At 44.4% G+C, this 14646-nt stretch overlaps 1 protein-coding gene across 1 annotated transcript in view; it reads left to right on the top strand.

Moving 5' to 3' along the window:
- Positions 1-7095, top strand: part of nmbr (neuromedin B receptor) — a 52202-nt gene extending 45107 nt beyond the window's left edge. Inside the window, exon 5 of the mRNA XM_034078648.2 lies at positions 3652-7095. Coding sequence (XP_033934539.1) covers positions 3652-3814 — 163 coding nt within the window. The 3' untranslated portion in view covers positions 3815-7095. The remainder of the gene's footprint in view (positions 1-3651) is intronic.
- The last annotated feature ends 7551 nt before the right edge of the window (positions 7096-14646 follow it).

Raw genomic sequence — 14646 nt, 5'->3', positions numbered from 1 at the left:
TAAGGACTGTCGAAACAATGTTACATTTGTTTTAAAAATAAAAAATAAATAAAAAATAAATAAAAAATGTAATTACAATTATTTTCCGATGCCCCGCATTTCAAACTCATTTCCTTTGAAGAACCAAAGTATTGGAACAAAGTGAATCCATGCTTGATTGAAAAGAAGGACTCGCGTTAGACAAAGGAAAGTGGAAAAAAAGAACATTTGGTTTCCTGCTCTCTCTCCTCTCTCGCTTTGAGTCGCTGTGCAGCATTTCTACGGAGACTTTGGACACATGTTGATGTAGAAGAGACATGAAGAAGAGGGGACACATGTTGATGTAGAAGAGACACGGAGAAGAGGGGACACATGTTGATGTAGAAGAGACATGAAGAAGAGGGGACACATGTTGATGTAGAAGAGACATGAAGAAGAGGGGACACATGTTGATGTAGGAGAGACACGGAGAAGAGGGGACACATGTTGATGTAGAAGAGACACGAAGAAGAGGGGACACATGTTGATGTAGAAGAGACATGAAGAAGAGGGGACACATGTTGATGTAGAAGAGACATGAAGAAGAGGGGACACATGTTGATGTAGAAGAGACATGAAGAAGAGGGGACACATGTTGATGTAGAAGATACATGAATAAGAGGGGACACATGTTGATGTAGAAGAGACATGGAGAAGAGGGGACACATGTTGATGTAGAAGAGACATGGAGAAGAGGGGACACATGTTGATGTAGGAGAGACATGAAGAAGAGGGGACACATGTTGATGTAGAAGAGACATGGAGAAGAGGGGACACATGTTGATGTAGAAGAGACATGGAGAAGAGGGTACACATGTTGATGTAGAAGAGACATGGAGAAGAGGGGACACATGTTGATGTAGAAGAGGGGACACATGTTGATGTAGAAGAGACACGAAGAAGAGGGGACACATGTTGATGTAGAGGAGACATGGAGAAGAGGGGACACATGTTGATGTAGAAGAGACATGGAGAAGAGGGGACACATGTTGATGTAGAAGAGACATGGAGAAGAGGGGACACATGTTGATGTAGAAGAGACATGAAGAAGAGGGGACACATGTTGATGTAGAAGAGACATGAAGAAGAGGGGACACATGTTGATGTAGAAGAGACATGAAGAAGATGGGACACATGTTGATGTAGAAGAGACATGAAGAAGAGGGGACACGTGTTGATGTAGAAGAGACATGAGGAAGAGGGGACACGTGCTGATGTAGAAGAGACATGGAGAAGAGGGGACACATGTTGATGTAGAAGAGACATGAAGAAGATGGGACACATGTTGATGTAGAAGAGACATGAAGAAAAGGGGACACGTGTTGATGTAGAAGAGACATGAGGAAGAGGGGACACGTGCTGATGTAGAAGAGACATGGAGAAGAGGGGACACATGTTGATGTAGAAGAGACATGGAGAAGAGGGGACACATGTTGATGTAGAAGAGACATGAAGAAGATGGGACACATGTTGATGTAGAAGAGACATGAAGAAGAGGGGACACATGTTGATGTAGAAGAGACATGGAGAAGAGGGGACACATGTTGATGTAGAAGAGACATGGAGAAGAGGGGACACATGTTGATGTAGAAGAGACATGGAGAAGAGGGGACACATGTTGATGTAGAAGAGACATGGAGAAGAGGGGACACATGTTGATGTAGAAGAGACATGAAGAAGAGGGGACACATGTTGATGTAGAAGAGACATGAAGAAGAATATTCTGAAAGCCAAGACTCTGTTTATTTGAAACCAGATGAAAACAAACTGTAACGTGTTATCTATGATTACTATACGCTGACATTCATCATGTCAGCCGGAGGGAGGGGGGGCGGCGCTGAGGAACAGCAGAGTGGAGAGTGAGAGCTGTCTTCGTCCCTTCACAAGCTTCACACATTTATTCCTAGTGAGATTTTGGAAATAAAAGTGTCATATTCTGAAAGCCAAGACTTTGTTTATTTAAAATAAAAATAAAACACCCGAAATATTTTTTTATTTTTTTATTAGCTCATGATAGGCCCCCGATCTCCGTAGGCTTCAGCCCAGGTCAGCCCGTGCATTAAGGCGGCCCTGGGGACACATGTTGATGTAAAAGAGACATGTGTCCCCTCTGTGTGAAGAGAGAGTCTCTTTACACAGAGTGGACACGTGTTGATGTAGAAGAGGGGACACGTGTTGATGTAGAAGAGGGGACACATGTTGATGTAGAAGAGGGGACACTTGTTGATGTAGAAGAGGGGACACATGTTGATGTAGAAGAGGGGACACGTGTTGATGTAGAAGAGGGGACACATGTTGATGTAGAAGAGGGGACACTTGTTGATGTAGAAGAGGGGACACATGTTGATGTAGAAGAGGGGACACGTGTTGATGTAGAAGAGGGGACACATGTTGATGTAGAAGAGGGGACACATGTTGATGTAGAAGAAGGGACATATGTTGATGTAGAAGAGGGGACACGTGTTGATGTAGAAGAGGGGACACATGTTGATGTAGAAGAGGGGACACATGTTGATGTAGAAGAGGGGACACGTGTTGATGTAGAAGAGGGGACACATGTTGATGTAGAAGAGGGGACACATGTTGATGTAGAAGAGGGGACACGTGTTGATGTAGAAGAGGGGACACATGTTGATGTAGAGGAGGGGACACATGTTGATGTAGAAGAGGGGACACGTGTTGATGTGGAAGAGACATGAAGAAGAGGGGACACATGTTGATGTAGAAGAGACATGAAGAAGAGGGGACACATGTTGATGTAGAAGAGGGGACACGTGTTGATGTAGAAGAGGGGACACGTGTTGATGTAGAAGAGGGGACACGTGTTGATGTAGAAGAGGGGACACATGTTGATGTAGAAGAAGGGACATATGTTGATGTAGAAGAAGGGACATATGTTGATGTAGAAGAGGGGACACATGTTGATGTAGAAGAGGGGACACATGTTGATGTAGAAGAGGGGACACGTGTTGATGTAGAAGAGGGGACACATGTTGATGTAGAAGAGGGGACACATGTTGATGTAGAAGAGGGGACACGTGTTGATGTGGAAGAGGGGACATATGTTGATGTAGAAGAGACATGAAGAAGAGGGGACACATGTTGATGTAGAAGAGACATGAAGAAGAGGGGACACATGTTGATGTAGAAGAGGGGACACGTGTTGATGTAGAAGAGGGGACACATGTTGATGTAGAAGAGGGGACACGTGTTGATGTAGAAGAGGGGACACGTGTTGATGTAGAAGAGGGGACATATATTGATGTAGAAGAAGGGACATATGTTGATGTAGAAGAAGGGACATATGTTGATGTAGAAGAAGGGACATATGTTGATGTAGAAAAGGGGACACATGTTGATGTAGAAGAGGGGACACATGTTGATGTAGAAGAGGGGACATATGTTGATGTAGAAGAAGGGACATATGTTGATGTAGAAAAGGGGACACATGTTGATGTAGAAGAGGGGACACATGTTGATGTAGAAGAGGGGACATATGTTGATGTAGAAGAGGGGACACATGTTGATGTAGAAGAGGGGACACATGTTGATGTAGAAGAGACATGCAGAAGTGGATTTTACAGAATCGGTGACCTTTAACCTCTTCTTCTTCCTCCTCCTCTTCCTCTCCAGCCAGCTGCAATGTGGGCGAAGTCCCCGCCCCGAGCGCCAGGCCAGCTACATGCACAGCACCTCGCACATCCGCCTCACGTCCATCAAGAAAACCCTTCCCACCACCGCCATCATCGCCCTGGCAACCAATGGGAACACCAACAGACAGGAAGTGGCTCTGTGAGTCAAGACGTCCTTCGTCTCGAGGAGTTCACGATCGCACCAGCCGGACTTCATCATCGTCATCCTCAAACTTGGCAACCAAACAAAAAGTGCCTCTTGGAAACACTAGCTCACACATCACGGGGACCTGAACGCACCTTCTGCGGCCACATGGCAGAGGTGTTCATCTGCAGGGGAAGGTCTCTGCGGAGTCCTTAAGGAAGCATGCTTAGCACAGCTGGGGCAGCTTGACTCTCTGTTCCTGGGCTCAGTGAGGAGTCCACGAAGCATCTTCTTCCACTCAGAGACATCGATCCCCAGAGAGCAGAAGGCGAGACGCAGAGAAACCTCTTCATCAGCAAGTCCTGGTTCCCACCCAAGAACTCGCAGACCGACTGGGACCGTCGGGGGGGTACAGAGGAAGTGAATAGAATGCTTGGCAGTTAGAAAACGACCCACATGGCTGCACACCAAAAGATCTCCCTCTCAGGGGACATTTGTCCTCAGTCAATGTTTGTCTGTTGCTCTGAGAGTCTCCGAGTTCACCAGGTCCACTCAAAGGTCCCGTGGTCGTGTCCTCTGCCGACCCGGTCTGCGGCTGGTGTCACTGCTCTCAACAGGAAGTCAGGCTTTCACCGCCATGTCTATTTCTACTCTAAAAGACGTCGTTTATCCAGCGACCATTAGTGAAAGCTACGTAGCATAGCAACGAGTATACCAGTGAAGGACTCCGGAGACAGGTGTCCTCCGGAGACAGGTGTCCTTGTCCTGAACACGGTATCTCACTCATTTAAACTCAAAACTCAAATCTGCTGTGTTGTTGTTTGTGTCTGAAACCGATCGCACTGTGCACCACGCGGCGTCTCTTGTATGAAATGTATTGATTCAATGTCTTTTGGGAGAGAAGTAGACTGGCCTCGGGATCTGCTTTCTGTGGACGATGTCCTCCTGATGGCCTCTGTGACCTTTGGTACCGCGGCACACACCGGAGCATTGGAGAGCGAGCAGGGCGAAGGCGCTCTGCCGGACACTGCTGGTGCTGAAGTGGTTTGTGAGCGAGCACGGCCGCTCGTACATCAACTCAAAACCAGCAGTCGGTCACTACGAGAGACTCAAGTCTCCTTTATCTTGGATCGTACGCTTAGAGACGGAGATATTTTACATTTCTTCATGTTCTTTGTTGCATCGACGATCAGCGACATCATCCAGTGATCCTGCTCCCACGCGTGTTCTGTGCTGGTTCGTGTTGGATTGGGAGAATGAGTGATAGGTGGACATGAAGTGGGACATGAAGTGGGACATGACTCCTGCAGGGGACAGAACAAAGTGATTGGACTCCTGACTTTAACAATGACAGAACATTTTGAACAAACCTTTTGGATTCTTAATTTGCCAGTAACTGATGAGAACCAGAAACCCTTTGTGTGTCCCGCTCATCCAGAGCAGGTGGTGCAGGTAGACTTACATCCATGCTGGATTGTACGCATGTTCTTTTTCGTCGGAAACTCTGTTGCATCAACGATACTTTGAATCCAGCCCGGTCTCACGGCATTTCGTGTTATAGTCACAAAATGAATCTATTGATTCGTGTTCACCAACACGATTTCCCCATTTTCTTCGTGTCACACAGAACGACAGTGGCGAGCCGTGACTTTTATACCTAGGCCCTCTGACCGATGTCCTCACTATCACTGAAGTGAGCCATCATGAACGAACTTATGCTAATCATAAATCTATCGATCATAAATCTATCGATTCGATTTATGATTCGAAAATGATAAAGTAGGGTAGACATGTGGATATTATCTGTCTGAACACAACGTGCATTTATCTAACAGGTTCGTTTTCCACAGACCTTATTTCCAGCTATTTTCCAAAATCCTCTGGAGAAATCCCGTTGCTTTCTGTCGAGGGAACCAGCAGCTTACTTCCGGGTTTTAGGACGCGTCACTGCACCCCTTGCGTAGACCTCACAGCGGGCGGAACTTGTCATAAAGTCCGCGAAAATAAAGCCCGCCCATTTAGAGGGAAGATATGATTGGTCAATTGTACGGTCATTTGACATTACTCTCTCGTTGAGTTACTGTAGCTGGCCCTCTGTGCATGGAGAGAGGGACCAACGAGCTCTCCCGTCTTCACAGTAACTCGCAGAGACGGCATTTAACCCTTCACATTCCAACAGAAACTGAACAGGCAGATTCGAAGGATTTATTTCTTTGGAAATATTATTTTAAATACAATTAAATTAAGTTATTTTGGTAAAATTAATGAAAAATGTAACAACAAAAAAGATATGAAAAATAATATATATATTTTTTTTTTTTGTGTGTTTTCAAATATAATTTTTTAGAATATCTTAGACGCCACTGCAGAACGATTATAAAAGCAATGTATTTATATTGGTAGTGTGTTTCGTGCCTGCACCAAATAATAACAAATTAGAAGGAAAAAAAGATTGATAAAATACAGGTGTCAGTATTCTGAGGCTCTGAGACATTTATTTTCTTCACGGACGACAAAATAAAGTCTGACATTATACGATTTAAAATAAAAACAATAATCTTGATATTGAGTAAGAACATGTTTTTATGAACCCCAGCTTCCGGTCTTCCAGGACCCGAGCGGACAAGAAGACGCAGGCACGAAACACACTACCAACAGAAATACATGGCTTTCAAATCGTTCTGTGCGACACGAAGAAAAGGGGGAATCGTGTTGGTGAACACGAATCAACAGATAAGGCAAGTTTATTTATACAGCACGTTTCAACACAAGGGAATTCAAAGTGCTTTACAAACAATGAAAAACATTAAGAAAATGGCGTTTAAAATCAGTCATTAAAAAGAAAAGCTAATAAAATAAACATGAAAAGATTACATTTATGTCGTGACTATAACAGGACAAGCCGCGAGACTGGGCTGATGAACCAATGCGGAGCGACCGGTGTGTTTGTGTTGGGGTGACCACAAGGGGACCCCCACTGCTCTGGCATCTGGTGCTGCGAGAGCCCACCCCGCCTCGGTAACAAGCACCCTGTCCTCTGAAGGGCCTGAGAGAGAGGCTCCTGGGGAGCACACAGAGCTGTGGTTAGTGTCGTGCTGTGTGTTGCTGCTTTGGCATGCAGTGGCAGCTGGTGAAGTGTGCGCGCGCACGTGCACCAGCTGCACGTGTAGAAACCTACTGAAAAAAGATGATGTTAATTTTTCTGCTTTAATGTTCGTCGTGTTGTTCAGTGCCACGCATGTTCCTGTGTTGGAGAATCACGTGTAAAGATCATGAACACGCATAATACATGTTCCTATGTTAGTGCACAAATGTTAATTTGAGCATTCTGAAATTGAAATAAATGTTTTACGCAACATTAAGGCTGGGACTACTTATCTTTCCGGGCGGCGTAACTACTGGTCCGCTCGCTCGTTAACAAGATACAAGTGCAGCTGAACAGACAGGTGAGTGGCTTCAGAGCGCCTGAGTGCGCGTGTCTCCGTCAGCAGCTGAACTGACAGGTGAGTGGCTTCAGAGTGCCTGAGTGCACGTGTTTCCGTCAGCAGCTGAACTGACAGGTGAGTGGCTTCAGAGTGCCTGAGTGCACGTGGTTCCGTCAGCAGCTGAACAGCCAGGTGAGTGGCTTCAGAGCGCCTGAGTGCACGTGGTTCCGTCACAGGCCCGGTTCTACGGGGGTGCATAAGGGTGCATTGCACCCTCAGTTGAGTCGTTATGCACCCTCATTTGAAAAATGAAAAGTAAAAAAAAAAAAAAATTAAAAGTGAAAAATATTACATTTTGCCTACTATTACTAACAATAGTAGTAATAATAATAATAATAATAATAATAATAATAGTAATAAGAAGAAGAATATAGTTGAAATAAAATAAATGGTAATTGTGGTTGAATAGCATTGTCTGCTGCATTTATTTGATCAATTTAAACGGTAAGTAACGTTATTATGTCAGGTGCGCGTGACCTGTGCCGCTGCGCGTTCATCATCTGCAAGGTGCTGACACAGCAGTCAGTGATGGATCAGACCATGGTTCAAACAACCAGCCCTTATCGCCAGCACACACTGCATCTACTGCAGGTAATAACAGTTCAGATCATGGGGACATTACGTTACTGTCGTGGACACTAACGTAACGTCCTCCTGCCCGACTCGCCGGCTTTGCCCGCCTCGCCCACAGAGGCGGAGCAGCCGCAGCCGTCTTCGTTGCCCCAAACACCGCCACCCCTTGGCGGCCCGCAAGTGCCAGAGGACCTCTGCCAAACAGAGCCTGCCCAGGTATATTTAAAAAAGTTCCCAACTCGCCTGTACAGTGGGGCGAGGCGCTCATTGTGCAGCTCATGGTCTCAAAACAGAGATTGGCTGAATATTCATGTGAAAAAGATGCCATCTTCTGCTTTGCATGTAGACATTTCAGTTCAAGTAAGTCAGATGCCTTCACCACAACTGGCTGCAACAACTGGCGCCATGCTCTTATAGGCTACGTGATAAGGGACTGGGAAGTAGTGTTAATTTCGTCAGCTATTTTTTAATTTAGTTTTAGTCTTAGTCCTGTGTTCAATTTCCTTTTTAGTTTTAGTCATATTTAGTCACCTTCATCCTGTTTTTTATTTAGTCAAGTTTTAGTCGACTAAAAGTCTGAGCATTTTAGTCTTATTTTAGTCAAAGAAAACTAATTATTTTAGTCTACTTTTTGTCAATGAAAACTGTTGAGTCTTTTTTAGTCATCAGATTATATAGAACATTTCAGTCAAACTAGTCTAGCCAAAACCAATAATTTGTCATTTTAGTATATAAATAAATAAGATTATCTTGTCCTTATTTGATGAAAAACACAGGTTGAATGATTAAGCAGCTTATCAGGTTTGTGGTGGTTTTACCAGCTGTGTTATGGCCACATTGCTTCCCTGCTGATAAAACAATGCATTCGCTTTTTTTCTCCGCCTCATTGTAGCGAAAATGGGCCCAAATATCACATCGTTTCTTTCTCCCAAGCAGTAGTGGCCTTAGACTTTTTCGTTGTCAGTCATTTTGACGGAGAGGATTGTAACATTTCCGTCATAATCCATTATTATCCGTCGAGTGCACAATGTATCACTCACTCGCGCTGACGGGGGGGTATTCGGTTAACGCGACCACTGCTCCTAAGCCCTGTTGTTGCCATTTTATTTTCTGTTAAATAAGGTGTAGTTAGACCATGAGTTAGTTAGACCCGAGTCTTCCTGACAGTTCATATTGTGCCGCTGCCCGGTGTAATTCAAATGTACCGCCGCGCGCAGCACAGAAACAGCTGCTGCTCTGCCGCAGCACCGGAAATGGAACTGCTGGGAGAAAAACTGACTATCAGAGATTTAACGTTATCTTTGATAATATTTCGTCTCCTCATTTTTCGTCAACGAAAGTAAAGAGAGATTTTGTCATAGTTTTTATTTAGTAAACTACATTTTCGTCTCGTCACTTTTCGTCAACGATATTGCATGATGATTTCGTTACAGTTATTGTTTACTGCCGTCGGTGCCGTCTCGTCATCGTCTCGTTTTCGTCATGGAAAAAAAGGTCGTTGACGAACATATTTCGTCATAGATTTAGTCAACGAAATTAACACTACTGGGAAGGCATAATCAAGCAAAGAGCACATAGATGCATGGATCTCTTAATGTTGCTCTCAAAGTAACCAGATCGATGGTTTTAACTTCATTATTAAAAAAAAAATCTTCCCGGGGGAGCATGCCCCCGGACCCCCCTAGAGGAGGTGAGGACCCCCATAGAGGGTGTTAGGTCCACTCCCCACTTAGAAAAACAGCACTTTACCACGGCACCCTCTCTAATCTCAGATGCACCCTTAGTCATGTTGTTCTGGAACCGGGCCTGTTCCGTCAGCAGCTGAACAGCCCGCTCTGAGTAGTGCTGCGTACCTGGACTCACATTCAGCTTCAGGTCCGGACTCAAGTCCAGAGGTTCAGGTTCAGGTCCGGACTCGTAAGTCTCATAATCAACTCAAATTCAAACTCGTCAGGTTTATTGTGCTCCCTTCCAACTCGTGTCCACATTTCTCTACAAAGTACACATGTAAAAAAACACTTTTTGCCACTTAGTCTACAAATGACTTATGACAGCAACTACAGTGAACTACTACAAAGTTCAAACATGTATTTCATTTACCAAACTAAAGTAACCGAACAGTCCCTGAGCTGACTGAGCCTAGAGTGTGGAGTAGACTATACGCATCACACTGTTACACACCTGCTGTACAGTATACACTGTAGTGACTGTACAGTCAGAGTGTACTGTACTGTCTGTACACCATGTCTTTTCTACAACTCTACATGTGTACATTATACAGTACATACTACATACATAGTGATGTACATACATACTGTTAGAAATTAAAATCAATGTTGATATGGCCTAATTTTGAATTAAATACACTATTTAATTTAAATCAGTTTTATTCTGAAAAAACCGGAAGTTCACACTATTTACTTAATACTTTTATTCTGAAAAGTATTCACTTCCGGTTAGCATTAGCATGTGGCGAAATGCTACGTTTTCAAACTGTGAATCGAAGGTGAAATGACATGTGATGTTGTACACTGAGCACACTGGGATTAGCACTCATGTATTGACGCTGAATAACGTTTATCAGGGAAAGTTTAAATAACCACAGACACCAGAATATACGTAAGTGCTAGTTTTTTTGCGAGTCCAAGTACCGGTTCCCGACGTTCCGGTTTTAACCGGACTTGAACCGAAACTTTTTACAAGTCCAGTACCTGTACGCAGCACTAGCTCTGAGACTCTGACCTGTCGTTAGCCGGGGAAGTGGAAGAACAAAGGAAGCTTTTAAATCCCATGTTGCAGACATCACGGAGAGGGGCTGACACACGGTGCTCTGCAGGGACTCCAACGGGGACTCGCAAGGAGACACAGTGCTCCAGTACGATGTCAGAGTCACAGATATTAAATAACCAATCGACAGCATCCACGTTCTGATGCCGCTCTTCAAAAGCTCCACATCTCGCCCAGTATATTCGTCTGATATCTCGTCAGAGTATTTCTCTCCGCCTGATATCATAATAACTTCGGGAGTAACTCTGCAGAGAGATAGGCTCTTGTTCTCGATGCCTCGTCTTGTTCAGTCAAAACATCTTATTTTGAGTCGTATCTCAGAGGAAACATCGTTTTCACATATTTATTAGAAAATCACCAGCATCAGAAAACCGAACACGTCTGAGGCTCATTTTGAAAATATAGTTCAGAATGAGTTCTGCTAATTACAAGATCTGACTTGTCTAAATGTCACTTCTTAGTTCAAGTTCTCTCACAAGCACATGTTCACTTGTTCTACTGGCAGACCTTTGCTCTCATTTCAAGTGAAAACAGCTTCTTTTCAATATTGTTAACGTGTTTTTGAAGCGGCGTGTTTCCAGGGTGCTCATTGGACAGTAATCCAGCGGTGCATACAACGGTTGACATTACATTTAATTTGATGACGCTTTTATCCAAAGAGACAATAATAACAATAACAATAGCTTGGATTGATATAGCGCCTTCCACGAGACCCAAGGTCGCTTTACGAAGAAGAGCAGGGCAAAGCAAACACAACAAAACAGAAGGCAGTCAGACCAAACGACAGATCGATGAGGGGCCAAAGGCCTCGGTGAACAGACGGGCGAATCTCTTCCAGCCGCGCACCGTCCATTACGCCGATGCAGGAGTTTCGCACCGATGCAGAAATAGCCGGGGATAGGCCGTTGAGGAAAGCGTTGCTGAGGTGGGTCTCCCAGACTCCCACTACGGCTGGTTCCCCGGCCTCTTGTTTGATAATGCCGCTGTTCTCGATGAACACTTGTTCTAAGCGGTGGAAGTAGTCGTTTACTGTTTCCTCCGGGTTCTGCTTGCGTGCGTAGATTCTTGACATGTCGACTTTGGCGGGGAACTTTGTAGTTATTGCGGTCTGGAGGTTGGCCAAAGCATCGCGGTAGGTAGCGTTCAGGGCATGCTCCCACTCGGTGTCTCCCATGTGCTGTGGACCTCCCAGTAGTCCGGTGAAGTGGCGGACGTGTGTCGGACCCATTCTCAGAGTCAACCATTTCTTTATCTCCAGCATGGTGGGGGAGAATTGTCTACAGAACATGAGGAGCGCTGCAGCGAATGTAGCACCTCCTAACTCAACATCTGGGTAGTGATCTCTTGATATCTCCTGGTCCATGGGCGGTAGACGAGTGACGGACCAGCATGTCCGGCCACCTGGATCATGGGACAGGCGATATTAAGCTCTTCGTCCTCCTGGTCGCTCTGGTTGTCCTCCCGTCTGTGGAGGTGTTCTTTTCTGTAGTGCTCAGCTTTCCTCGCGTCTCTTTTCTTTTTCTCTTTCTTGTCACGGATCTTTTCCAGTCTTGCTTCTTCTTTTTCATATTCTTTTCTCTGTCTCTCTTCGTCTCTGCTCACTCTCTGTGTGTCCTCCTCTGCAGCTGCTCCGGCGGGGGTCGGTATGTCGACCTCTGGTCCAGCAGCAGCCCCCGCAGCAGGTAGTAGAACGGGGGGAGAGGGGATAATGGAAACCCAAGGTGGAGGAGAGGGTCCCCCACGCCTGTGTAAAGAGGATAAAGGGAAGTGTGTGGTTTATACGGGGGGGAAATGAAACCCTTTTTCTCTTTCTTATCACCTTCATCGTCAGCCTGTATCTTTCTTATTGCCGCGGCCAATTGCCTTCTTTCACGGCACTCTGCTTCACCCTCCCAGTCTTTTAAACACTTCCTGTGATTGTCCAGCTCCTCCAGGTCTCTTATTTTAATTGTATTTTTACTCTTCATCCCATCTTCATGTTCTTGTAATTTATTCTTTAGGTTTGTGATTTGTCTTACTAAGAGAACCTCCCTTTGGAAATCCGAACATTTCCGTGCATATATTTAATTTAGACTGCTTTCACCATGTTTTGCTCGCATGACATCTACAATCGGACCCTCGGGAGGGTGTACTAGCCCCCTACCCTGCTTTGCTCCCATAACAAAGTCTTTAAGTGTTACCTGAACACCCCGTGTTACCAAAACACTATTTTTCACCCGTCGGTGCTGTGATACTTGTTTCTCAGTACAAATCACACAAAGACTGATCGTAAACCCTGGCTACGACGGATATCCCAGATATCCTACTTTCGAGCAGTCCCTCTCATACATGTCATGGAGTTTAATTACGTTTAACTTTAAACAATTTAGACCTATACATCTCACCGAGTATTGAAAGCCTTTTGAGTTTGTTGGATCTCGTGAAGTCAATCGGTTCCACCCCGATGCTGGTCCTCTCGCCCCGTACGGTTTCTGTCGAGGTAGAGGAGACTCCGAGGATCCTGGAGCGACCACCAGCGTCCGGAGGTGTCCCCAATCGAACTTGCAGAGATCCTGCCGACAACGCCAATTGGTATGGAAATGGAGGTTATGGAGACCCAACACTGTGGAGATTCACGAGTCAGAGTGATCAAACAAATAAATGGTGAAACAGACAGAGTTGTCTTTCTGGTTATTTGTTTGAAGCTTCAAAGACAAAAACGCAATACAAAGTCACAGGTCTCACAGAGCATAGGATAGTCTGCAGGAGTGTGCACAGTACAATATAATAGCAACGCTTATATACAGGAAAGGGCGGGAAGCTCAGAAATCTGTCTTCACACGGTCTCATATTGTTATTAGACACCTGGCCTTGAGCGGGAGAAAGCATAACGGTTCTCAGAGTAGGGAAGTTCTTGTGAGACTTTGTGTGAGTCTCACCCGAGTAGCCAGTCAGCTCTGTGGCCTTGAAGCGCTTGGGAATAAAAACCCACATTAGAGTAGATAGAAGAAAACAGCACATCTCAGGAAATGATATAGGTGTTTTACAATGATTTGAGAGCATTTGGTTTAAGCATATAAGGATATAATAAAAATGTCCTATATGCTATTCAATGTTTATTGAATTCCATGTATTTGCAATGGATGTTCCTAAAACAACACATTTATCATCATCATCATCATCATCATCATCATCATCATCATCATCATCATCATCATCATCATCATCATCATCATCATCATCATCATCATCATCATCATCATCATCATCATCATCATCATCATCATCATCATGCTAGTCCTTTGATAATCGCCTGTCGGTCTCCTGTCCTTTCTGAAAGCCGTAAAGATGACATTAGTCGTTTAGATAACTTGTGTCCTCTGTTACCATGGGGATTACTGAAACTACCATGGATTTAAGAAAATGGTAGACATTAATATAATCTGAATGTTAAAGCATTACTTTAGATCCCCTCCCTCTAAATGTATCAATAAACATTAGAAAGTGATGCTCCTGACTACCATACAAGTTTAAGAAGATAATATTGGTGTTAAAGAATTCAAAGCTATAAATAAACAGCAACAGGCTCTTTAGCCAAGGCACTGTTAGTAACATGTACACTAGCTGTTCACACTAATCCTAATATTATCACTTAATATTAGCAAATTCTATTTTATGTTTTAAAACATATTGATGTAAATACATACACACATCGATTTGTTGTATAAATATTGCAAATCAAAACATTTATTCACTAATAATTACCAAACATCGTAGTTCTTTCTCCTGTTATCAATGCATTCACATCGCCCGCCATGGACTTCCGGGGAACGATCCTCGTCTCCATGAACCACGCGACGATAACCGTGTTTGGACTTCCGTTGTCGTAACTCTTCTATCGATATGGCGCTGGTACAACCGTAGATATATATATATATAAACACGTGTTTATATATATCTATGGGTACAACGCTACATTTCCCGCCCCGCCGCAGTCACACAGTACGGAGAGCGGCGAGAAACATTT

The sequence above is a fragment of the Pseudochaenichthys georgianus genome, unplaced genomic scaffold, assembly GCF_902827115.2.
Source record: "Pseudochaenichthys georgianus unplaced genomic scaffold, fPseGeo1.2 scaffold_455_arrow_ctg1, whole genome shotgun sequence".
Taxonomy (NCBI): Eukaryota; Metazoa; Chordata; class Actinopteri; order Perciformes; family Channichthyidae; genus Pseudochaenichthys; species Pseudochaenichthys georgianus.
This window is presented reverse-complemented; position numbering and strand designations above follow the sequence as displayed.